Source organism: Hyperoodon ampullatus (assembly GCF_949752795.1).
Source record: "Hyperoodon ampullatus genome assembly, chromosome: 7".
NCBI classification, from domain to species: domain Eukaryota; kingdom Metazoa; phylum Chordata; class Mammalia; order Artiodactyla; family Ziphiidae; genus Hyperoodon; species Hyperoodon ampullatus.
Window position 1 is genome coordinate 50,520,846 of NC_136920.1, and position 26,590 is coordinate 50,547,435.

Consider the following 26,590-nt stretch of genomic DNA (forward strand, 5'->3'; position numbering starts at 1 on the left):
GTTGTAAAAGCATTTTTGGAGAAACTGTATAGAAGACTGAGTTTTCTAAAATACCAAGTGAAGAATGAATGATCTGTAAAGCCCTTCTGTTGAGCAGTGCTTACTAGATTCCAACAATTTGATTCTATTCTCAGGTACTGGCTTGCACTGGCTTTCTGAAGCCCTTCACTTATGCACTCCATTAACAGAATCTCAGGATGTTCAGCGTTTGAAAGACTGGATCTCTGAAACCTGGGTGAATCTGGCAATGGTGGACTACCCTTATGAGTCCAACTTTTTACAGCCTTTGCCTGCTTGGCCTATCAAGGTAATAGGAAAATGTCCTTTCATCACTTTTAATCACATACTTCTCTCTCTCTCTCCTCCCACTTTTTTTTTTTTTTTTTGGTGCATTCTCTGACTTTCAGCATCAGAGGAAGTCCCAGTGACAAAGGGGCTCTGAAGTTAGTCAAACCTCAAACCTAGGCAAATCCTGGCTTTTGTCACTTTCTGGTTCCTCAAACTTGGACATGTTACCTAGCTCTTCTGAACCTCAGTTTTCTCATTTGAATAATGGAGATAAAATGCATAGATTACAGAGTTGTATAAATTACAACTTTTAGAACTAAGAACCAACTCTTAGAACTAAGACCAATAGTTGCTGTTGGGCCTCCCTGGTGGCGCAGTGGTTGAGAGTCCGCCTGCCGATGCAGGGGATACGGGTTTGTGCCCCGGTCCGGGAGGATCCCATATGCCGCGGAGCGGCTGGGCCCGTGAGCCATGGCCGCTTAGCCTGCGCATCCGGAGCCTGTGCTCCGCAACGGGAGAGGCCACAACAGTGAGAGGCCCGCGTACCGCAAAAAAAAAAAAAAAAAGTTGCTGTTAATGGAATAATTACTATGTACCAAATTCTGTGCTCTGCACTTCATATACACAGTTTATATATGTGAGACACATAGAGCTATATAATACATGGTCCGTACTTAATAAATGGCAGCTGCTATCAAAGTGCTATGATTCAGTCAACTGCTAACACATTCTAAGTGCTACATACATCATAAAGGCATGATCCCCACACAGCAAGGTAGAGTGGAAAGAGCACTGACTCTGGTTCCTTGTTCAGAACTACCATTTACCAGCTGCGTGATCTTGGGCAAGTCTGTTCTCTTCTTGGGCCTCCATGTCTTCCTCTGCACAATGGGATAACGATACCTATGTTCTCAATAGGGATGTGCTGAGGATCAAATAAAATATTGGATGTGAAAACACTCTGGAAAATTTAAAGACACTTGACACAATAAATTTTAAGGTTCTTTTCATGCCAGAATTCTTTACTGTATGTGTTCTTTTTAAGCATTCCTTTGTAAAGAGCATTCCTCTTAGTTTTAAAAACAAAAGCTGGCCAACTTGATGGTTATTAAATTTAGAGAATACAGCAGACTCTACAGCTAGAATGAATGCTGTGAATGTAGATAGAATTGGTAATACAAGAACCAGGTTTCAAAAGCACTTTTAATTTAACTGTCCCTTTGAATTATTAAATGCACACCTTGTTTAAAACTTTGTAACCGAAATGGAACAAGATCATTTGCTATTAGAGATATTTTTCTTCATCTAAAAAGTAGGATGACCAGTGAGTATATTGCACATAGCAAGCCAGAGGTAAATGCATATTGAATTAAATTGAATTTTGACAATACAAAGTTATTTTAAAGAGCAGATCTCTCTCATGGTAAGAAAACCTAGATCAAAATAATGAGAAAAAACTAAATCTGAACCGATTAGTCTCCATAAATGTCTGTGTGCTAATAATGTCTTATCTTTCTATATTATTTTACTATTTACAAAGCACTTTCATATATACTATCTCATTTAATCCCCACAAAAATACTGTGGGAAAAAAGAGTTATAATTCCAGTTTTATGGAGAGGATATTTAAGCTCAACTAAGAGCTAGTGGAAGTGGGATTTGAACTCGGGTCTACCATTGTTCAGAGGCTTTGATCTTCTCCCACATTGCACTGAACTAGAAGACTTGACTGAAGATTTGGGTAGATTGCTGGCCACAGTGTGACAACTATCAGATTTAACTTTGAACTCTGTGTACAAAGTGAGAATTACATTTGCATCTTTATGCCCACTTGGAGAACAACTGAGTTGTCAGATGATAAAAACATATGGGCAATTCCCTCATTACTTAGAATAGGGGTTGGCAAACTTTATGTGTAAAGGACTATATAGTAAGTATTTTAGGCTTTGTGGGCCATGTAGTTTCTGTCACAGCTACTCAATTCTGTAGTTCTAGCAGAAAGTAACTGTAGACAATATTTAAATGAATGAGGAAGACTATGTTCCAACAATACTTTATTTATAAAACAGGCAGTGGGCTGGCTTTGGCCTGTAGTTTGCGGCCCTGACTCAGAAAAAATGCCAGAGGAATACAGCTTTTTTTTTTTTTTTTTTTTTTGCGGTACGCGGGCTTCTCACTGCTGTGGCCTCTCTCGTCGCGGAGCACAGGCTCCGGATGCGCAGGCTCAGCGGCCATGGCGCACGGACTCAGCCGCTCCGTGGCATGTGGGATCCTCCCAGACCGGGGAACGAACCCGTGTCCCCTGCATCGGCAGGCGGACTCTCAACCACTGCGCCACCAGGGAAGCCCAATACAGCTTTTTAATATTCATTTGTTTATGATTTGGAACAGTGAACAGTCTAACTGGTTTTATCTCTGCTTCTTTAATGTTCCTTTTGAGATATTTTGCTGTTGAGTCTTAAACGTAAATATATATTCTATCCTATCTCTCTCCTAAATAATCACTCAAAATTAGTGGAGTATATCTCAAATATTTTGTCATCTGTTTTTGACTTAGCACAATCTTTCTTTTATCTTTTGTGTACATATATGTTTTAAAAGTTTGTTTTTAAGGCAAGATAACTTTGTGTCTTTGCCTCACAATCACCTTTCACTTCTTTTATCTAGGACTTGTTCTTGTCATTTCCTCCAGTTAATTTTTTTTTTACCAACTTTATCCTTTCTTTTGACATTTTAAGGAATTCTTGATTGCTTATGATATATTTATAATGCTGTTTCCTGCCTGCACCCCACCAAAAGTAATCTCTCTTTGACTTTTGCTTGAGAAACTTTCATTGCCTACATCTATCTCTAATTTTATCCTATCTGATTTCAGAATTTTTCCACTACATGCCTCTCTTCCCAACTCTTAGCTTCAGATCACTTTCTTTCACTGTTCATTCTGTTTCTCCTTTCTTGACCCCCTCTCTGTTCTCCCAACCCCCTAATCCCTGGAACACTACCCAGTTGGGGACTGCTCTTTCACTTGGATAGTTCCATTTAACCAGGACTCCTCCTCCCTCTGATACACTTCCTCCTTTTTAAAGGGCTGACAAACAGTCGTCCTTTTCTGAGTCTGTAACTCAGGCTTAGGATGGTGAGATAATATGTAGTAGTTGGGTTATGAAAAAAAGCAGGTGATTTCCAATTCTGCCTGGACCTTGTACAGTTCTGAAGTATCCACATGCAGCAACTGAATGCCATTTTCCATGTCAACTCAAATATCATTCTTTCTAATTTATCTTTGAGCCATGCACACTCAGACTCCATTTGCTTTTGTTTACTGTTAACAGAAGCTGCAACATTCATGCAGAAATAATCATGGACTTGGCTGATAGAACACAAGGAAGAAGAGAAAAGGGAAATAGAAAACCCCTCTGTCATTTGACTGCTCTGTCAGCATAAAAACTGCTAGTTCTCAGTTCTCAGCTTAAAGACCAGTTTTAAAGGATACTGTAGAGTTTATCTATTTTGGAATCATTTTCAGCTGATAACTCACCAAATCTTTTGGCTTAGCCTCCTGAGCATGCAGATAGATACAGTGAAATAATAAGATATAAGATGGAAAACCTCTTCCGTTTGTCTTGGTGTTTGATAATGTATGCGACCTCTCTGGGTGGTTTAAGCGGTTTAGGTGCATTCTATGAAAAGGGAGCTTTTAATGACAAAACTAATGTGATTATCTGAGTGAGGGTGAGAGGCGTATTGAAGCCTTAGAGAAAGAAAATCTGTTAGAAAAGCTGAATGTATCTGCTTAATCCTTTCTCTAATGTGGATGGACCATACTCTCTGAGAAGAGATTGGTCTTTTTTTTTTTTTTTTTAACCTATCTTCTTTCCTTCTTCTTTAAAAACATTTTCTTTGCCTTCTTTTTCTCTCTTATTCAAATGCTTATCCTCATAGGTAGAGGGACACTTAAAGCTTTTAAACAATTCATTATCTTCACTTTCTCTGGTGTACATGCGTCAAAGGGCAGAACCTAAATATTTGGGTACAGAGCTGATTAGTTTGGTACTAAGATTACAATGTTCTACTATCTCCATAATTTCTACACTCTTTAAAACAGAATTATTAAAATGGACCTCTTAGGCTCTTTTTACATTTTTCCTGAATGTTCACATTTGTTCTAGGAAGTAGAAAGTGAATTAAGTCTGTCCATTTCCTGAACCTCATTTTGCTCTACTCTTTTACAGTTTCCTTTTCACTATTGCATAATAAGAAGTTTTATAATTTTATATTGCCACAGAATCCCTTCTATCTAAGTTTCTACCTAAAACAAATAAACTTAGAAAAATATAATCTAAGAATAAAAAAATATTTGTTTAAAAAATTAAGCATGAGGCTACAGGTATGTTTAGGTACTGTTCGTGTTGTTATTTGTCTCTTATATTATAACTTCTAGGTTGAGTGTAGTGTAGTGGTTACAAATGGAAGCTTCAGAGTGGGTCTGCATTTGAATCCCCGTTCTGCTACTTCCTGGCTGTTTGACTTTGGAGAAGTTTCTTAACCTCTCTGTGCTTTAATTTCCTCAACTGCAAAATGGGGATAATAGTAATTATAATGCTTCTTAGGGTCATTATGAGGATTTAATAGGACCTGGTGTATAGTAAGTACTAAGTTGATGCTAGTTATATGCATATAATTGTTATTATATGATGTCAAAGAGACATTCATATACCAGGACTTTGTAGCCAAAGTTTGGGTTCAGAACTTATATTCACAGTTTTAAGTTTGTGTATCTGTAGCAGACCTTTCTGAGCTTATTTCCTTCCCTGTGAAATGCAGATGGTTATTATATGTTTCTCCCTGGGTCATTGTAGGGAAAGCACCTGACCTCAAGGAATAGTCAATAGTTTTACTAGCAGACTCAGCCCCAGCTGCCCCCTTATCAGTAGATTTATAGTCTAAGTAGGAATGCTGTGCCTTTTGTAGAAATTGTTTAGAAGACACTGTTTGCTAGTGTCTACAAAATAAATGGAAAGTGTAGTACAGGGCCTACCTTAGTGCTGAGTATTTCGGATGGAAGTGGTTGGCAGAGAATCTTTCCTTGTCTGATTAGATCACAGTCCCTAAGTAAATAATCAACAGACTAAGTGCTTGCCCTCATCAGATGGGTAATACCTGCAAATTATCAGGCTTAAGCTGAAGTATTATATGAGGTTGAACCAAAAATGCCAGTATTTGTGTTTGACTTATAAACATGGCAATTTCATATGGTTCAGCTTAATATTTACGTAAGTATTTTGTGTATCCTATAGATCTTTAATAAAAGTATATGAATATATCCTGTTGAATTATTAGTCTTTGAATAAGCATGGGAATAGTGCTGAGGTTTTGCTAGTATAATTTAAGTATTTTGGGGAAAACTTTATTTACTCTTGGCTACTAAAATTCTTAATGGAATACGGTCTTCCCTCAGTATCCATGGTATCCTCAGGGGATTGGTTCCAGGAGCCCCTGTGTATACCAGAATCCATGGAAGCTCAAGTCCCTTATATAAAACGGTGTAGTATAGTCAGTGGGCCTCTGTATCCATGGGTTTCCCATCCGTGAATTCAATCAACCTCAGGTGGAAATGTCCATCCATGGATGCCAAACTTGTGGATATGGAGGGCTGACTATATATTTATGGAAAAAAATCCTTGTATAAATGGACCCACCCAGTTCAAACCTGTGTTTTTCAAGGGTCAACTGTACATAGAGAAATGTAGAGAGTGTGTCTTTTATCTAGAGGATGATGCTTAGACTCACAGAATCTTTGAGTTAGAGAGGAAATTTAGAAACACCTAAAATAACAAAATTCTCTTATTTTAAATATTTGTAAACAAATTTTAAGTGATATTTTTCAGGCCTTCTCTCTATCATACGGGTAGAATTATCAACTGGTACTTCCTTCCTATAAGGCAGTTTGACATGATGTAGCAAAGGCCTTAAAAATGTTTATTTCCTTCAAACCAGTAATTCCTCTAAGAATTTATCTCAGGAAGACAAGGGTAGATAGGTAGATAGATAGATAGATAGATAGATAGGTTTAGCCCCAAGGATATTTATTGTAGCCTTACTTGCAATAGTAAAAGATTGGGAATGATTCAAATGACCAATTATAGAGTTTCTTCAACTATTCCTCAACTCCCCATCCTGACTGCTCCCCTCTGAATTTCCTCATGTTGGTCAGTGACCTTATTAGAGTGTGGTGCTCAGAATTGGACACAGTACTCCAAGGGTGCTCTGACCTCACAGAGGACAGTGGGCCCAGGATTGCCCTTAATCTGGACATGGAATTTCTATCAGCAGAGGCCAAGTTTCTGACCAGGATGTTCTCTCTGTGTAAGTGGGGCTGCCAAAACCCAAGTATTGTCAGCTGGTGCCAGTCCCCAGCCATGCTTGTGTCTCTTAGGGAGTGACAGTAACTGCTGTTTGCAGAGATGGCTATTCATAGGGACTCCTTTTCTTTGCCTGACAGAGGCCCAGTGTTCTAGCTCTGAGAGGGGATCTGATGCCAGCATGTGAGTCACACTCACTTGTTACTGTTCTCTTCGAGAGTTTTAGGCCACTTGTTGCTGCATATCAGCACTCCCTTCTCCCCCTGCCCAGCTTGCACTGTCACCCGGCCTCATCTACCATGCTGTGCTTGAACATAATGCTCTTCTCTGCATTGCATGGGTCTACTCCGTAGTTTTGTGCTGCATTTTGAAAGAGCTAAGTCCAGTGGGGGTGTCCACATGCAGGAAAGAATGCTGATCAACTGTTGGCATTAGATAGTTGAATAAATTCTATGATTGGTTCTTGATTTCCATATATTCTTGAGTATATCTAATTGGCATATTTCTTAGGAACATTTTCTGAGAAAAGGGCTATGCAATTAGGTATTTTTGACTTACCATGAATAATTGAGAGTTGTCAGAATAGTAAAACAATCTTTTGCCTTTTTTCTTCAACGTGCATTTCCTTATTGCTTTAGGCTTGATAGGTTTTTGCAGCTTTCAGTTTAGTTCAGTTCTGTTTCTTTTTTTTACATATAAATTTATTTATTTATTTTTAGCTGTGTTGGGTCTTCTTTGTTGCACGTGGGCTTTCTCTGGTTGCGGCAAGCGGGGGCTACTCTTTGTTGTGGTGCACGGGTTTCTCATTGTGGTGGCATCTCTTGCTGCGGAGCACGGGCTCTAGGTGCATGGGCTTCAGTAGTTTTCACGCACAGGCTTAGTTGCTCTGCGGCATGTGGGATCTTCCCGGACCAGGGATAAAACCCATGTCCCCTGCATTGGCAGGCGGATTCTTAACCACTGTACCACCAAGGAAATCCCAGCATGGTTTTTTAAATTAAAAAAAAAAATTTTTTTTTTGGATTCTACATATAAGAGAGATAGATCATATAGTATTTGTCTTTCTCTGTCTGACTGATTTCACTTAGCATAATGCCCTTAAAGTCTACCCATGTTGTCACAAATGGCAAGATTTCATTCTTTTTTTATGGCTTAATAATATTCCACTGTATACATGTACCATATCTCCTTTATTCATTCATCCATTGATGAACATTTAGGTTGTTTCCATATCTTGGCCATTGTAAATAATGCTGCAATGAATGTGGAGATGCATATATCTTTTTGGATTAGTGTTTTTGTTTTCTTTGGGTAAATACCCAGAAGTGGAATTGCCGGATTATATGGCATTTCTAGTTTTAAGTTTTTGAGGAAGCCTCCATACTGTTTTCAAAGTGGTGTACCAGTTTACATTCCTACCAACAGTGCACAGGGTTCCCTTTTCTCCACATTCTTGCCAACACTTGTCATTTTTATAATAGCCATTCTAATAGATGTGAGGTGATATCTCATTGTACTCTTGATTTGCATTTTCCTTTTGATTAATGATGTAGAGCAACTTTTCATATAACTGTTGGCCATCTGTATGTCTTCTTTGGAAAACTGTCTATTCAGATCTTCTGCCCATTTTTAATCGGATTTTTTTTTTTTTTTTTTGCTGTTGCGTTGTATGAGTTCTTTATATATTTCGGACGTTAGCCCTTTATCAGATATATGATTTGCAGATATTTTCTCCCATTCAGTAGGTTGCCTTTTCATTTGTTGATGGTTTCCTTTGCTATGCAGGAGGCTTTTAGTTTGATGAAATCCCACTTGTTTATTTTTGCTTTTGTTGCTTTTGTTTTTGGTGTCAGATTAAAAAAAATCATTGCCAAGACCTATGTCAAGGAGCTTACCACCTATGTTTTCTTCTATGCGTTTTATGGTTTCAGGTCTTACATGCAAGTCATTCACTTTGAGTTAATTTTTGTGTCTGGTGTAAGATAGTCATCCAGTTTCATTATTTTGCATGTGGCCGTCCAATGTTCCCAACACTGTTTATTGAAGAGACTATCTTTTCCCCATTGTATATTTTTTAAAATTTTATTTATTTATTTTTGGCTGCATTGGGTCTTTGTTCCTGCACGCGGGCTTTCTCTAGCTGCGGTGAGCAGGGGCTACTCTTCGTTGTGGTGCGCGGGCTTCTCATTGTGGTGGCTTCTCTTGTTGCAGAGCGTGGGCTCTAGGCGCCCAGGCTTCAGGAGTTGTGGCTCACAGGCTCTGGAGCACAGGCTCAGTAGTTGTGGCACACAGGCTTAGTTGGTCCGCAGCATGTGGGATCTTCCCGGACCAGGGCTTGAACCTGTGTCCCCTGCATTGGCAGGCAGATTCTTAACCACTGCGCCACCAGGGAAGCCCTCCATTGTATATTCTTGACTTGTTTGTCATAAGTTAATTGACCATATATGCATGGGTTTATTTCTGGTCTCTCTGTTCTGTTCCATTGATCTATGTGTCTGTTTTTATGCCAGTACCATATTGTTTTGTTTTGTTTTGTTTTGTTTTGTGGTACACGGGCCTCTCACTGTTGTGGCCTCTCTGGTTGCGGAGCACAGGCTCCGGACGCGCAGGCTTAGCGGCCATGGCTCACGGGCCCAGCCGCTCCGCGTCATGTGGGATCTTCCCGGACCGGGGCACGAACCCGTGTCCCCTGCATTGGCAGGCGGACTCTCAACCACTGCACCACCAGGGAAGCCCCATATTGTTTTAATTAATACAGGTTTGTAATATAGTTTGAAATCAGAGAGTGTGATGCCTTTACCATTATTCTTTCTCAAGATTGCTTTGGCCATTTGGGGTCTTTTATGGTTCCACACAAATTTTAGAATTTTAAATTTTATTTCTGTGAAAAATGTCATTGGAATTTTGATAAGGATAGCATTGAATCTGTATATTGCTTTGTGTATGGATATTTTAACAATATCAATTCTTCCAGTCCATGAGCATGAAATATATTTTCATTTATTTGTGTCTTCTTCAATTTTTTCATTAATGTCTTGTATTTTTTAATATATAGGTCTTACATGTCTAAAATACCTCCTCCCAGGTATTTTATTCTTTTTGATGTAATTTTAAATGGGATTGTTTTCTTAATTTCTCTTTCTGATAGTTCATTATTAGTATATAGAAACACAGAAGATTTTTGTATGTTGGTTTTGTTTCTTGCAACTTTACTGAATTCATTAATTTTTCTTAATAAATTCATTAATTTTTCTAACAGCTTTTTTTTGGCCACACCACACAGCTTGTGGGATCTTAGTTCCCTGACCAGGGATTGAACCCATGCCTCCTGCAGTTCAAGTGTGGAGTCCTAACCACTGGACTGCCAGGGAATTTTCTCTAACAGTTTTTTGATGGAGCCTTTATGGTTTTTCACATATAATATCATGTCATCTGCAAATAGAGGTAGTTTTACTTATTCCTTTCAGATTTAGATGCCTTTTCTTTTTCTTACCTAATTGCTCTGGCTAGGACTTCCAATAGTATGTTGAATAAAAGTGGTGAGAGTGGGCATCCTTGTCTTGTTCCTGATCTTAGAGTAAAAGCTTTCAGCTTTTCACTGTGAGTATGATGTTTGCTCTGGGCTTGTCATATACAACCTTTATTATGTTGAAGTATGTCCCCTCTATACCTAGTTTGTTGAGAGTTTTTATTTTTAATCATAAATAGATGTTGAACTTTGTCAAATACTTCTTTTGCATCTATTAAGATGATCATATGATTTTTATCCTTTATTTTGTTAATATGGTGGTTCACATTGACTGATATGTTGATGTTGAACCATCCTTGCTTCCCTGGATAAATCCTACTTGATCATGGTGTATGATCCTTTTAGTGTATCATTGAATTTGGTTTGCTAATATTTTGTTGAGGATTTTTGCATCTATGGTCATCAGGGATATTGGCCTGTAATTTTCTTTTCTTGTGGCATTCTTATGTAGTTTTGGTATCAGGGTAATTCTGGCCTTGTAAAATGAACTTGGAAGTGTTCCCTCCTTTTCTATTTTTTTGGAAGAGTTTAGGAAGGATTGATATTAATTCTTCCTTGAATGTTGGTAGAATTCACCTGTGAAACCATCTGGTCCTAGACTTTTGGTTTTTGTGAAGGTTTTTGTTTACTGATTCAATCTCCGTACTAGTATTCAGCCTGTTTGGATTTTCTGTTTTATCATGATTCAGTCTTTTTTTTTTTGGCTGTACTGCACGGCATGTGAGATCTTAATTACCCAACCAGAGATTGAACCTATATCCTTTGCAGGGGAAATGTGGAGTCTTAACCCCTGGACCTCCAGGGAAGTCCCCCATGATTCAGTCATGATAGGCTGCATGTTTCTAGGAATTTATGCATTTCTTCTAGGTTGTTGAATTTGATGACATATAATTGTTTATAGTACTCTGTCATGATTCTTTGTATTTCTGTGGTATCAGAAGTACACAGGATCTGTAGTATCTGTAGTATCTCCTCTTTCATTTCTGATTTTATTTATTTGAGTTCTCTCTCTTTTTTTCTTGGTCACTCTGGCTAAAGATTTGCTAATTTTATTTTTCAAAATCCAGGTCTTAGTTTTATTAATTTTTTTTCTATTGCCATGCTCCAGACTGCCAGTGTTTCCTGGAGGGGAGCTTTACATTTGTCTGGTGCCCTGGTTTTTATGTCTGGCACCCCAGTTTTTGTGGCTCCCACCCAGGGGACACCCCTTGATCACCTGGCTCTGGTTGCTGGGGGGGGTGGGGCTTACATTCCTGAGTCCCATGGGACTATGCTATTGGAGATATGGTTCTTGTCAGGCTGCCACCCTCAGGGCACTGCATAGACAGCAGACTGAGGTACACCCCCTAGTCTTTTTGTGAAGGAGACTTCTTTGCTTGTTTGGAGCTTCTGCCTGAGGGGCAGGCTTCAGGTTTAACACGTATCTAGTGGCCTGCAAAGCTGCTCTTAAGGAATATAAGCCATGGATGCCATCTTGGTGCTTTCCCTCTGCCTTGCTTCAGCTTGCTGATATCACCTAGAAAAGAGCTTATACACTCATCTGGAGCCCTGTTTTTTGTGACTGCCCAGTGGACACTTCCAGATCACCTGACTCTGGTGGCCAACAGGGCTCATGCTTGCAGCCCCACAGCACTGTATATATTTGCATACTTTTAAAAGCTGGTGCTTGAGGGCCTGGCTTCTAGTCATCCTGAATGAAAGGGCTAAGATCCTCCCTTTTGGGATGCTGACAGGTTTTGGCATGTCCTCAACTACTTGGAGTTATTAAAAATATAATAGGCTGTTTGGATAAGCACAAAGGTTTGAAAGACACCCAAGAACTAAGGCAGGGTTGAACAACAAGGTCCATCTCCTACACGAGGCCACTCCTTCATGACTGGGAGAGATGGTTGTTTCTACTATATAGAAACTAACACAGAGAGTCAAACAAAATGAAGAAATAGAGGAATATATTCCAAATGAAAGAACACGATAAAACCTCAGAAAAAAATCTTAATGAGAGAGATGTTAATTTACCTGATAAAGAGTTCAAAGTAATGGTCATAAGGATGCTCACTGAACTGGGGAGCAAGAATGGATGAACACAGAATTTCAGCAAAGAGATGGAAAATATAAAAAAGTACCACGTAGAAGTCACAAAGCTGAAGAATGCAATAACTGAAAAAAATTACACTGGAGGGGTTTGACAGCAGATTAGATGAAACAGAAGACAGGATCAGTCAACACAAAGACAGGGCAGTAGGACTTACCCAGTCAGAGCAGCAGAATGAAAAAAAGTGAAAATAGCTTAAGGGACTTATAGACTAACATTTACATCAGGTGGTTTAACATTCACATCATAGGGTTCCCAGAAGGAGAAGAGAGAGAGAAAGGGGCAGAAATCTTATTTGAAGAAATAATAGGTGAAAGCTTCCCTAATCTTCCAGATCCAGGAATCCCAGAGAGTTCCAAATAAGAGGAATCCAAACAGACCCATACCAAGACACATTATAATTAAAATGTCAAAAGTTAAAGACAAGGAGAAAATATTAAAAAACAACAAGAAAAAGCAATTTGTTACAGGCAAGGGAGCTCCCATAAGACTATGAGCAGATTTTTTAGCAGAAACTTTGCAGGCCAGAAGGGAAAGACACAGTATATAAGGTGCTGAAAGAAAAAACCTTTCAACTAAGAATACTCTACCTGGCATTTATCATTCAGAAGTGAAGGAGAGATAGAGTTTACCAGACAAACAAAAGCTAAAGGAGTTCATCACCATTAAGCCAGCCTTATAAGAAATGTTAAAAGGGACTTCTTTAAACTGAAAAGAAAGGGCGCTAAGTAGTAACAAGAACTCATATGAAAGAATAAGTCTCACTGGAAAGGCAAATATATAGTAAAGGTAGTGGATTCATTACTTACAAAGCTAGTATGAAGGCCAAAAAAATCAAAGGTAGTAAAAATAACTGATTACAGTAACTTGTTAAGGATACACAAGAGAAAAAGATGTAGAATGTGACTTCAGAATTATAAAATGGGGGAGTAATAATGTTGAGCTTTTCAATGGGATCAAACTTAAGTTGTTATCAACTTAAAATAGACTTTTATTGATATAAATTGTTATATGTAAGCCTCATGGTAACCACAAAACAAAAACTTATAGTAAATATACAAAAGATAAAGAGAGAGGAATATAAACATACCACTAAAGAAAGTCATCAAGCCACAAAGGAAGAGAGCAAGAGAAAAAGAAAGAAAGGAGCTAGAAGAGCTACGTAAACAGCCAGAAAACAATGAACAAAATGCCAATAAGCACATACATATTAATAATTACTTTAAACGTAAATGGACCAAATTCTCTAATCAACAGACATAGAGTGGTTGAATGAATAAAAAACCAAGACCCATCAATATGTTGCCTATAAGAGACTCACTTTAGATGTAAGGACACAAACAGACTGAAAGTGAAGGGATGGAAAATGATATTCCATGCAAATGGAAACCAAAAGAAAGCTGGGGTAGCTATACTTATATTAGACAAAATAGACTTTAAAATAAAGACTATAATGATACACAAAGAAGTGTGTTACATAATGATAAGGGAGTCAATTCAACAAGAATATATAACATTTGTAAGTATTTATGTGCCCAAAATAGGAGAACCTAAATATGTAAAGCAGATATTAACAGACCTAAAGGGAGAAATAGACAGCAGTACATGAACAGTAGGCGACTTTAATACCCCACTAACATCAATAGATAGATTATCCAGGCAGAAAATCAATAAGGAAGCATTGGTTTTAAACAGCACATTAGACTAGATGGACTTAACAGATATTTATAGAACATTCTATCTCAAAGCAACAGAATATACATTCTTCTCAAGTGCACATAGAACATTTTCTAAGATAGATCAAATGTTAGGCCACAAACAAGTCTTAGTAAATTTAAGAGGATTGAAATCATATGAAGCATCATTTCCAACCACAGTGGTATGAATCTAGAAATAAAATTACACAAAGAAAACTGGAAAATTCACAAATATTTGGAGATAAAGCAACATGCTATTGAACAACCAATGGGTCAAAGAAGAAATTAAAAGAGAAATTTAAAAAATACCTTGAGACAAATGAAAATGGAAATGTAACATACCAAAATTTATGGGATGCAGCAGAAGCACTCTGGGAGGGAAGTTCATAGTGATAAATGCCTACCTCAAGAAACAAGAAAAGTCTCAAATAAACAATCTAAATTTATACCTCAAGGAACTAGAAAATGAACAAGTGAAGCTCCAAGTCAGTAGAAGGAAAGAAATAAAGATTAGAGCAGAAATAAATGAAATATAGACTGAATACTTCAGCTTTAACATCACTATTTAGAGTTCAATATTTGTTTATAATTTTTTGAGGTAAAATTTACATACAAATTGTGTGTTGTTTGTTGTATAATCCAGACCCCTATGAAGATAAGAAATATTTTCATAACCTTGAAATTTCCCCATGTCCCTGACTAGTCAGTCCTGCCTTCGCTCCCAACCCCAAGTATTACCTGTGACTTTTAGCTCTGATTATAGTCGAGGGTTAGGAGTATTTTGAACTGGGGAGCTGCCTGATATGCTTCTTATAATGTTACAGATGTAGGAGCTTGGTGTAGTTTTTCTAAAAGAAATTTCATAAATTTTGCATTTTCATAAAAATATAGTCATTCATTCAGCAAACATTTAGCTGCCAGATGCCTTGCTAAGTGCCAAAGGAGACATTCTGGAATCAAATGAGTGCGCTATCAGCTCTGATAGAAATAAGCACAGGATGAGGAGGCACAAAGAAGGGAGTGATTTAGTTCTCCCTGACTTGAGGGCATAGGCAACAATGGCCTCATAGAGGAGGTGACACTTGAGCTGCGTTGAAGAAGATGAGTTGGTGTTTGCCAGGCAATAGTGGAGTGGGAAAAGGGCATTTCAGTGTGAGCGAAGGCAGGAGGGAAAGAAGTTGGTGTGGTGGGAATGGTTTTGCTAGGCAGGAGCAAAGGCTGCAGAAGATAAACCTAGAGTGGTAAGTGGGGAGGACTTTGCATACCATGCAAATTACTTTGGTTTATTTCTATAGTTTGGGGAGTAATTTGAAAGGTTTATTCATTTATGAAGGTGGTTATATGCAATAGATAGAAATTGTCAGGCAATGCCGTTAGATGCTTAAGATTGTTTTATGATCAAATCAAACTCATATTTCTTCGTTTTATTAAACTGTAATTTTATATTTATATTTGACTCTTCTCCCTTTTATCTCTCTAAAATGACAGGTAGTGTGCCAGTATTTGAAAAATCCCAATGTATCTGATACATGGCTGCTGCAGAATATTTTCCAAGCTCTGAATGTATATTACAATTATTCAGGCCAGGCGAGATGCCTGAATATATCAGAGACAGCAACCAGCAGTCTGGGAGCCCTGGGTTGGAGCTATCAGGTAAGTGTGTGTATTTCCCCAAGTGGAACTTAGTTTTCACTGATATGATTGTGCTATAACAGAGAATTTGCAAGATTTTATCACCTGGATCCAAATCTGAGTTCTGTTACCTTATACTTTGAGACTATGGATAAGTTTCCTCATTCATACATTCATTAAATACCAATTCCATTTTTTTTTATTTTACTGAAGTAAAGTTGATTTACAATGTTGTGTTAATTTCTGCTATACAGCAAATTGACTCAGTTATACATATATATATTCTTTTTCATATTCTTTCCCATTATGGTTTATCACAGGATATTGAATATAGTTCCCTGTGCTATAGAGTAGGACCTCGTTGTTTATCTGTCTTATATATACTATATATACTAGTTCAGTTTGGTATTTAATCATCACAGAATATATTCTGAGTACTTACCACAAGTCAGGCACTTTTCTAGGCTCCAGAGACACAAAGGTAAATGAGATACGATCTAATCATCAACTATAGCTTGGTGGAAATGATAGGTAACTAAACCAATGTTACAATAGATCTTGGTAAGTCCTATAAAGGTAGCATTTTATGGACACAGAAAAGAAGGGGAAGTCTAACTTGATTCTGTCTGATCCTCCATTACTTCCTTCATCTGTACAGTGAGACTAGTAATAAAAATAGTAATACTTTTCCTCCAGAGTTGTTTTGAGGATTAAATATGATAATAGATGTGAAATGAAGCAGTTTGCAAAGAAGGAATGTATAGCCCCAACTTCTGTGACTTCTCAGCTGAGCCTTTCCAGGAATAATGAGAGGTGGTATGGCATAAAGAACAGGGGCTCTGAAGCCAGACTTCCTGAGTTCAAACCCTGGCTTTACTGCTTGCAAGCTGTACGACCTTGGTCAATTTCTTTAACATTTTATGCTTCATCTTCTCACTGGAATCTCTCCTGGTTTGCTTTTTCAGACCTGCACAGAAATGGTCATGCCCTTCTGTTCTAATGGTATTGATGACATGTTCGAACCTCACTCGTGGAACTTTAAGGAATTTTCTGATGACTGTTTTAAACAGTGGGGTGTGAGACCGAGGCCCTCTTGGATCCCTACTATGTATGGAGGCAAAAACATCAGTTCACACACGAACATCATTTTCAGGTGAATTTTTGCTGATCCAAAGAAAACTTTGGTTGACGGAGACATTTTTAGAATAGCTGAGAAAAGAGAACCAGGAAAATGCTGCACAGTTACAACGATATAGAATACAGTAATGGTATCCATCATGTTTTTCTACTCCTTGAAAGACAGAGGATGCTGAGAGGTGATATGAATTTTTGCTCTATTACCAGTATGCTTAAAGGCTTAAAAACAACAGCAACAAAGTTAAAATATTGAAAAAATACTCTCCAACACAAAATGAAGCATCATCTGTTGTTCTCAATTTGTGTTACCATTGTTATCAATGATAATAAAAAATTTTAATATATATTTAACAAACACTTTTGAAGTGCCCACTCTGTTCTGTCCCAGGCACTGTATGAGGCGCTTTAAATAAATTACTTAATTCAATTCTCACAACAACCCTTGGAAGCAGTTTTTATAGTCCCTTTTTTACTGAGGAGAAAAGTGAAGGTCACTGTGAGCAGTCACTTGCCAAAACTCATCCAGCTTTGTTTTAGTTACCAAGTGATAAAGTCAGTTTTCAACCTTGGCATGTCTGACTACAAAACCCGTGTTTGTTCTTCTGTTACACTGCTGCACTAGTAGTGTCATATTTGCTATTGGTTCACATTGGAGTTAATTGAGTAGACTCTATGTGTCTGATTGCGACTTCAAAATTTCCATGTTTTGGCTTGAATATTAGGTTGTTAGTTATTAAAATAGCAATCATTTAATTAAAAAATTTCCCCAAATCTATATGGAGATAGCAGAGAGTTACCCGTACATATCCCTTAACCTGGACCTATTGTTTAAATTGTAAATGTCATTCTTTTACAAACTCTTCTAAACAGAGTCACATTTGACCTTCTAGACATGGCCAATAGCTTTTAGGAGTGAGGAATGCTTTTTGACTGAAGGATCACTCTCTGGGTTTAGGCCAGTGGCACTGCCCATTTTGCAAAAGAGCCTCTGTCTTATTGGGTTCATGCTATTTTCTCACTCAGTAGGGTACCTGCCCCCACTATATGGAAAGTTTAAAGATTCTTTTTAATTTCCTGAAATTGTTTTCCTTGTCCTCAATAGGAGTCTTCAAAACTATACTTTTCATCTCAGCCTTATGAAGTTACAGTTGAGCAAATAAGTATATTTAAGGTATTTAAGGGAACTGCCAAGTTAGGATGTTTGAAATCAGGAAAACATGAAAGCACTGAGAGGACTGAAAAAGGCTTACGTATAAGCCTTGGGTGTCCAAGGTCATCTTTGTTGCCTCAGAGGAGGAAGTACTTTGTCATGTTCTTGTTTTTCTTTAGGACCTTACCTCCATATAGTATTTATCTGGATTTCTCTAGCGTGCTGATGCTGTAAGCTCAAAGCTGAAGTTCAAGTTGAATTTTAAAGTGGAGTCTTTAAATCCTTGTATAAAGGTTTTAATATCTGAGTTTTTGTCAAATACATTATCCTTTTTTATTGGATTCAACCATTACAGATGAGTATTTTAGTGATCCACTTGTCCTTTTATACTGTTTTCCTCAGGGTATCAAAATAACAATCGTCGTCGTCATCATCATCATCATCATCATCGGGGGAAAGGATAGATTTTGTGAAAAAAGGTTGGGGAGTAGAACTGAAGCCAGTAGGTGGAAATTATGGCTCAGTGTTAAAAACTTCTAGCTCAGTGTAAGAAAGGACTTCCTAACAGAGTTGTGCAAAGGCAGAATGAGCTGTCTTAAATTACTTAAGCTCTTTGACCCTCAGTTTTCTCTTCTGTAAAGTCACCCACAGAGTTGTTGTGTTGCTTAAAAAATTTAACCTAGTGAAGTACTTGGCCCGAACCTAGCAAATATATATGCTCAAAAAATGTATGTTGAATGAATAAATGGAAGTATACTCTCAGCCTGTACTTTACCTTCTAGCCAACAGGGGACTATCTGTCCCTGAATGTCCTTTCCTTCCTCTTTTTTGTTTTTCCTAAGGCTCGGGCATCCTCCAAGAAACCTTCCCTGACACCTCCAGGGAGGTTAGGTTTCCCCCACACACTTAGCTCCGCTAAGGCCTGTGACTATCCTTTAGCGCCCTGTGTGGAAATTATCTGTTTGTGTTTTATCTGCCCCATGAGACTGTAAACTTCTCAAAGACAGAGACTTTGTCTTAATCATCTCTGTGCCTTTAGCACCTGCTACAGTGACTGGCACATAGTGAATGCCTAATATGTTTGATAAGGATGAGGACTGATATAAAGCTCAGAAAGGCTTCAGAGGCATGTGGAAGTTTAAAGGCAGAACTATATGAAAATGCTGGTTTATCTTTGTGCAGTGGCAAGTCTACTTTTAAAAAGAAATCTTTTCCCATATGCTTCTAGGTGTGAAGAATTCTATGTAAAACTTAAGTTATTTAAAAATTCAAAATTCTACTGCTTTTCTGAAGAAAGCATATTCTGAAAGTAAAAGAGCAGTTTTAGGTGTCTCTGTTCTGTCTACTTAGTGGCTATCAGCTAGAAAACATTACTGGTTGATGAGTAAGAAAATGTCCAAGGAACCATGTGGAAAGTGTATTTTATGTTCATGCTTCTCTCAAGTCACCTCACACAAATCCAACTGTGACTGCTTTTCTGGTTAGAAAATTCAGTCTGTTTTTAATTGTCGGATTAGAGATTTGCCAGTTAAGAGCTTGGGCTTTGAAGTCAGGGAGACCTGGGTGCCATTCTGCTTCTACCCTGAATTAGCTGCATGGTCTCAGGCAAATTGCCAATTTTTTTTTTTTTTTTTTTTTTTTTGCGGTATGCGGGCCTCTCACTGTTGTGGTCTCTCCCGTTGCGGAGCACAGGCTCCGGACGCGCAGGCTCAGCGGCCATGGCTCACGAGCCCAGCCGCTCCGCGGTATGTGGGATCCTCCCGGACCGGGGCACGAACCCATGTCCCCTGCATCGGCAGGCGGACTCTCAACCACTGCGCCACCAGGGAAGCCCAAATTGCCAATTTTTATGAGTTAGAAATAATGACTACCTGCCAGAGTTACTTCGAGGAGTAGATAATCATAGAAGTGAGCACTGTGAGGGCAGAGGTTTTGTCTGTTCATGGTTAAGTCACCTGTACCCAGTCAGTACCTGACACATAGTAGGCACTCAGTAAATGTGTTGAATGAATGAGGATTTAATAGTAGCTATAAATAGTTCCATTTCAGCAATTTTCTTATTCCACAGTGGTTTTGTTGGATTTATTTTTTCCCCAACTCCAGTTGGTAAGAAATTATCTCACAAGTGGTCATTTTCAGTTATTTAAATATAAGTTCAAAAAGGAGTCTCTGAGAAACTGGTTACTTTAACATCATTTCTCAGGCAAATTAATTGTTGCCAGCAATTAAGTGAGGCTCACTGTTGGGAATTTTATCCAGGCATCTAGATTCTCTCATGAAAGCCAGTATTTCTTTTTTCCTGTAAATTTCCCAGTGACTGGTTTAGCTTTCACATGTCTAGGACCAAGAAATTCAAGTCCATGTGCATCTTAGGTCTCTCAGCAACTCCAAACACTGTTGCTAAGCCACTAGGCTGATTCAGATGACCTTTTAAATCAAATGCAGTTTGCTTATTATGTGGCTGTTGGGATAGCTTTTTTGTTTTGCAAATAATGGAGAGTTTCCTATCTGGGTTGGTCCTGTCAAATTGCAATAATGATAAAGGCCATTTGTTCACTTAAGAGAATCCAACCCCTTGTGTAGTTTACTTTAAAAATTTATCTCATAGTTGAAAAATAAGGCTCCTATTTTGCATGTGAGTTTTTCCTCTTGTTTTTAGCAAACCCCCCCAAAAAAAGTACATTTTTGGAGTGATTTTTTTTCCCCAAGAATGATGTTGTTAAGTTGCAATTGAATTAATTTTTTTTAAGAAGAAAAATGTGGTTAAAAGTGTGGTGAGGGTAGAACAGGGGTTTTAAACTTGCTTTTCAAATACACATGTATTTAACGTACCTAAATGCTTATTTCTTTTTTAATTTGTACATTTACCTAGAAAATTGATTGCATTAGTTTTCTGACCAAATTTCTGTGAGAAATGCTATTGCATCCCTTTTCATTATTCTTTTACCTCTCAGAAGTATTAACACTTCTTATGCTTATAGAATATGATAATAACTATAATAATGCTGCACATTCATGTGTTTTATAGTTTATACCTTATTTCCACATAAATTATTCAACTTGGGTCTCACAATATCTCTGTAAGTGAGGGGCATTATCTTAAAAAAATTTTTTTTGTGGTAATACACATGAGAATTAAGGTTCAGAGGGGTCAGGTGACTTGCCCAAAGTCATGTGGCTTACTAAGGTATAAAACTTAGGTCTGCTGACTTAGTTCATTGTTTCTTGCCAGTATTACACATAGCTGAAGGTCAGTCTCTATCTATTTATATGAATCACTTAGGTGAACTCTGCTTTCCCATGTAAAAAGTACTGAAGTGATTTACATGTTCCTAAACTTGCATGCGTGTATTTGTAGATCTCTTTTGTGTAGGGCATCTGATGTAAGGCCACAAATAACTAGATACATTCTTTTTTCACTCATTCGATAAATATTTGTATGGCTCCTACTGTGTGCCAGGTGCTGAAGATACAGTAATAGAACAGGTAAAAAGCCCTGCCCTTGGGGAGTTCTAGTTTGAGAGATGGATAATGAACAAGATAGCACTTATAAGCATGTTAGAAGGAGATAAGTGCTAAGGGAAAAAAATAAATAAGGGGAAGAGGGTTATGAAATGTTGGTGGGGGTGGGGAGAAGTTTGAAGTTTTAGATGAGATGAGTAAGGAAGACCTCACCAAGGGGTGACTTTTGAATAGTGATGTGGAGGAAGGAGCTAGCTAGCCACGAGTTCGGTGGGCTAAGAATACTCCAAGCAGAGAGGTAAGCAGAGGCAAAGGCCTTGAGAGGTAAATGTCCCAGCATGTTCTCCTCCAGGTACAGTGAGAAGGTCAGTGTGGCTGGAGTGGAGTTAAGGAGGGAGAGAGTAGCAAGAGATGAAATCAGAGACGCAGCAGAGGGCCCAGATCATTTAGAGACTTGTAGGTCCTGCATGTTTGGTTTTTACTCTGAAGGAAATGGGAAAACTTGGAGTGTTTTAAGCAGAGGAGTGACAGAATCTGATTCAGATTTTAACAGCATCAAATTGGCTGCTGTATTGATACTAGATTGCAGGGAGACAAGAGTAGAAGTAGGAAGATCAGTTAAAAGGCTCTTCAGGCTAGAGATAACGGTGACTTAGACCAGAGCAGTGGCAGTGGGGTGGTAAGAGTTTAAATTCTGGGTATATTTGAATTTATAGCTGACAGGATTTGTCAACAGATTAGATATGAAAGAGAGATTAAAAAATAACACGTTTTTGGCCCAGCAACTGGAAAGATAAGGTTGCCATTGACAGAGATTGGGAAGATAGTGGCAGGGCTGGCTGGGAGTTGGAGAGTATAAAGAGCTCCGTTTCGGACCTGAAAGCTTGAGATGTCTCATTAGACTGCCATGTAAAAATGTCAAGTATATAATTGAATATTGGTCCTGAAGTTTAGGGGAAAGGTCCTGGCTAAAGATATTATTTGATAGTCATTTGTGTATAGATCGTACTTATAGATGAGAGGGTTTTTCTTAAATGATTATGCAAATTACGGAAATAATTTCATATGTCTGATAATATGACCTTGAAGATTTGTTATTCCAGGCTTTGTAACAATATCAGCAAAATAGAATGTGCATTAAACAAATGTCAGAACACACATTAAAATGTTCTGTAAGTGATTTCAAGTGATTTATAGATAGACATACCAAGAGGTGCTGTACGGGGAAAAGTGACCTAATACCTACCATGGGCCAGGTACTTAAATCCAGGTGTTTCAGCCCCTGTTATATCCTGAGGAATCTAAGCTTCCATGAGATTAGGAAGATGAGAGGCAGACCTGGGACTGGAACCCAGGTGTGTCTGATCCCGAAGTTTGTGCTCTTCTTACTCTGCACCACACAAGCCAAGATGGTATGTGCTATTGATTTCCAACAGCAATCATGTGTCCATGAAATGCAATGTAGTATAAAATGAGCATTGGAATAGGGTTACAGGATCTGAGTTTGTATCTCAGAGGCTTGATTTGAGCTAAAGACCTGAGTTTGTATCTCAGAGGCTTGATTTGAGTAAGCCTTCTAACTTCACTAGGCATTAGTTTTCTCATCTCTAAGAGTTGTAATTAAACCTACCTCACATGGTTGGTATAATGTGAGGTCAAATATGAAAGGCTTTGTGAACTTTAAACCAGTCAGAAATTGACAGACTGATCTTAAAGTTCATCTAAAAATGCAAGGGACCCAGAATAGCTAAATCAATCTTGAAAAGGAAGAACAAATTTGAAGAACTCATACTTCCTGATTTCAAACTTTGTATAAAGCTACCGTAATCAATACAGTGTGATAGTGGCATAAACGTAGACATATAGATCAGTGGAAGAGAATTGATAGTCTAGAAGTCAGCCCTTATCTGTGTTGTTAATTGATTTTTGACAAGAATGCTAAGACAATTCATTGAGGAAAGAATAGTTTTTTTTAAGAAATGATGCTGGGAAAACTGGATATTCACAGGCAAAAGAATAAAGCTGGATCCCTATTTCAGACTATACAAAAAAATTAACTCAAGATGGATCAAATGATTTAATTGATAATTCAATTTAAAATTGAGCAAGGATCTGAGTAAACATTTTTTTCAAAAAAAGATATACAAATGGCCAATCAGCACATGAAAAAAATTCTCAATACCATCAGTCATTTGGGAAATGCAAATCAAGACCACAATGAGATTCCATTTCACACCCACATAGGATGACTATAATAAAAAAGACACATAATAAATGTTGGTGAAGATACAGGGAATTTAGAACCCTCAGATGTTGTTTGTGGGAGTATAAAATAGTGCACTCACTTTGGGAAACAGTTTGGCAGTTCATCAAAAGGTTAAGTCATTATATATCCCAGAAATTCCATTCCTAGTTATATACCCAAAAGAAATGAAAATATTCATCCATGTAAAAACTTGTACACAAATGTTCATAGGAGTAATATTCATAATAGCCAAAAAGTGGAAACAACACAAATGTGCATCTGATGAATGGATAAATAAATGTGGCATATCCATATACAATAGAATATTTTTGGCAATAAAAAGGAAAAAGGTACTGATACGTGCTACAACATGGATGAAACAAAAATATGTCAAAGTGAAAGAAGCCAATCACAGAAAACACCCATTATATAATTCCATTTATATGAGATGTCCAGAATAGGCAAATCTATAGAGATAGAAAGTAGATTAGTGGTTGCCTGGGGCTGAGAGTGAGGGGAAGTAGTAGAGGGGAATGGGGATTTGACTGCCTGTGAGTATAGGTTTCTCTTGGGGGTGATGAAAATGTTCTAAAATTGATCGTGATGATGGTTGCATATCTCTGAATACACTAAAAGCCATTTAATGTGTACGATATGTGTCCCTTTTGTGGGAGATGAATTATATCTCAACAAAGCTGTTAACAAATATTATTAGGGATGCTGTCTGTGTTTGTATTGGCTTTTTTTTCAGCTAAACTAAATATCCTGTTTCAATAACTGATCCTGTTTACATCATTCTGAAATGTGTTATGTGAACCAGCCAGGACTAATAACCTAATAGCATTTCCTTAATTTTAAAGCTAATGTAAAATGAGTATCTTGAGTAATGCCCAAAAGTTCTGATTCTAGATTCAGAGCAGTTTTTTTCAGTCCTACCACCCTATTTCCCAAAGTACTATACTAAGAGGGACATTTTTTTTAAAAAATGAAGGTTTGTTTTTCTTTTAAAGAGCCAAGAGATAATTAACATTTTTAAATATGGAAATTTTTCTGTATCACTTTGGTATTTGGGTCTTAGGAAAGAAGGAGACTGGCTTTAATTGAAGGACTCCTATGTGCCTGACACTTATTAAACATATCCACATGTAGCATCTGATTTAACCCTTGAAGCAACCTTATGAGGTAGGCCTTGTTAACTCTACTTTACAGATAAGGAGACTGAGTCAGGTAACTTGTGTAAGGCCATACAGCTTTTGAGTGATGAAGCCAGGATTGGAATTCAGTCTTCTAAATTCCAAGTCCCAGTACAATCTAGGTTGATTCATGGGACATCACCTTCAGTCTTCTCTGGTCCTATTTCTGTACCTGCTTGCAGAAATATTGTCAAACTCCAGGATAAAGCACCTTTCTATATGACAGATTAAATCCTCAGATCAAATCCACCAGGTTATAAGCTTATAATTTTAGGTGTTATGCATATAGTAGATTTCTCCTATCTTATATTTGTGTAGGTATAAAAAACTAATAATCTGTTTTTTTTTTTTCCCTCACTTAGCAATGGGGAAATAGACCCGTGGTCAGGAGGTGGAGTAACTAAGGATATTACAGACACCTTACTTGCGATCGTCATCCCAGAGGGAGCGCATCATCTAGATCTCCGAGCCAACAATGCCTTTGATCCCGTCACTGTGCTATTAGCCCGCTCCTTGGAAGTTAGACACATGAAGCAGTGGATCAAAGATTTCTATGCAAGTCTGAGAAAGATGCACTGAGTAACGTTCGATCATTTTCAGTTTCTTCTTTTAAGTTCATTCCACCCGCACTTCCATTCACTTTGGTTTTCTGTACATAATTACTTTCCCTTGTTTATTAGATTTGGTGTGGTGAAGGTTGAGATAGAAGAGAACGTGATGGTGGTGATAACAGCCATCCAATGACCTGAGTCCTTGCCATCTTTGTGCCACCTCCAGGAAGAATCTCTTCATGACAGCTTTCCCACACCATCAGTGGCCTTGATAACTGGAGCAGAGTATTGACTGCCTTTCACAAGAGGGGGAGTCACTTCCTTGGTTTCTCTGAAAGCAGGGATTTATTGGTTTCGAAGTTGAAGTCTCTTTGGCCCATTTGTCACTAGCCCCTCCTCTACTTTCCCAAAAGGAAAAGCAGAAGATGGATAAAAATGATGTAATTGCAGCTGGTAGGAAGGATATCCAGTGCCAAACCAGGAAATGGGAACCATTTCTTTTGTGCTTGATTTAATGACTTTGAACTGTGCTGTAAATAAAGAATAGGGCTGGACCTTATACCTGTGTGTTGCTTCTGAAGCTCACTCCAGCTGTTGGGAATACTGTGTGCACTGGGCTTGGCTGTTTTTGTAAAGTTCTTTAATTTTCTCTCTTCTATTTGGCAGCTTTTCTTAGTTCTGGGATATTTGCCACCATGGTACTGCCAGTAAGAAATCTGGCCTTTTTCTGCTCCATTTCGCTTTGTTTCTGAGGTCAGTTTTGTGGTCGTTTGGTCAGGTTTTGCCAGTTTAGGAAAATGACTCTGTTTTCCTTTTCTTTTTACATCTGAGCAAGTTATATTCTGTGGTTACTGATGATACTTCAGTAAGAAGCCTTTAAAAACTGATGAATCAGCTATTCAGAAGGTAGAATATAATTATGTTCAACATTTTGGTTTTTAAATTTTATTTTCTGGTGATTGTTATGCTGTCATTAAAGCCAGAAGTGTCAGGACACTAAGAGGCAGGTGCACAGAACTTTTCTGTATGGCTTCCAAAAGACAAGCTGACTAATTCATGCAGGCAGCATATTTGACATTAATAAATGGCTGAGCCATTCCTATTTCCAAGGGGTTGGCTTCTTTCAAGCAGTTCTTACACTGAGACCTTTCTTCAGAAGAGCTTTTCTAGGATAACAAATAGGGTTGGATCAAAACCTTTCAGGGACAGAGAGAGAGACTAACAGTTTCTACTCTGTTGAAAGATTTCTTTT

At 38.0% G+C, this 26,590-nt stretch overlaps 1 protein-coding gene across 1 annotated transcript in view; it reads left to right on the forward strand.

Moving 5' to 3' along the window:
• Nucleotides 1-25,885, forward strand: part of PRCP (prolylcarboxypeptidase) — a gene marked incomplete at its 5' end in the record, with an annotated part of 70,670 nt that extends 44,785 nt beyond the window's left edge. Inside the window, 5 exons of the mRNA XM_079707635.1 lie at nucleotides 135-307; nucleotides 15,457-15,621; nucleotides 16,566-16,753; nucleotides 25,150-25,366; nucleotides 25,468-25,885. Coding sequence (XP_079563761.1) covers nucleotides 135-307; nucleotides 15,457-15,621; nucleotides 16,566-16,753; nucleotides 25,150-25,366 — 743 coding nt within the window. The 3' untranslated portion in view covers nucleotides 25,468-25,885. The remainder of the gene's footprint in view (nucleotides 1-134; nucleotides 308-15,456; nucleotides 15,622-16,565; nucleotides 16,754-25,149; nucleotides 25,367-25,467) is intronic.
• Between the last annotated feature and the right edge of the window lie 705 nt (nucleotides 25,886-26,590).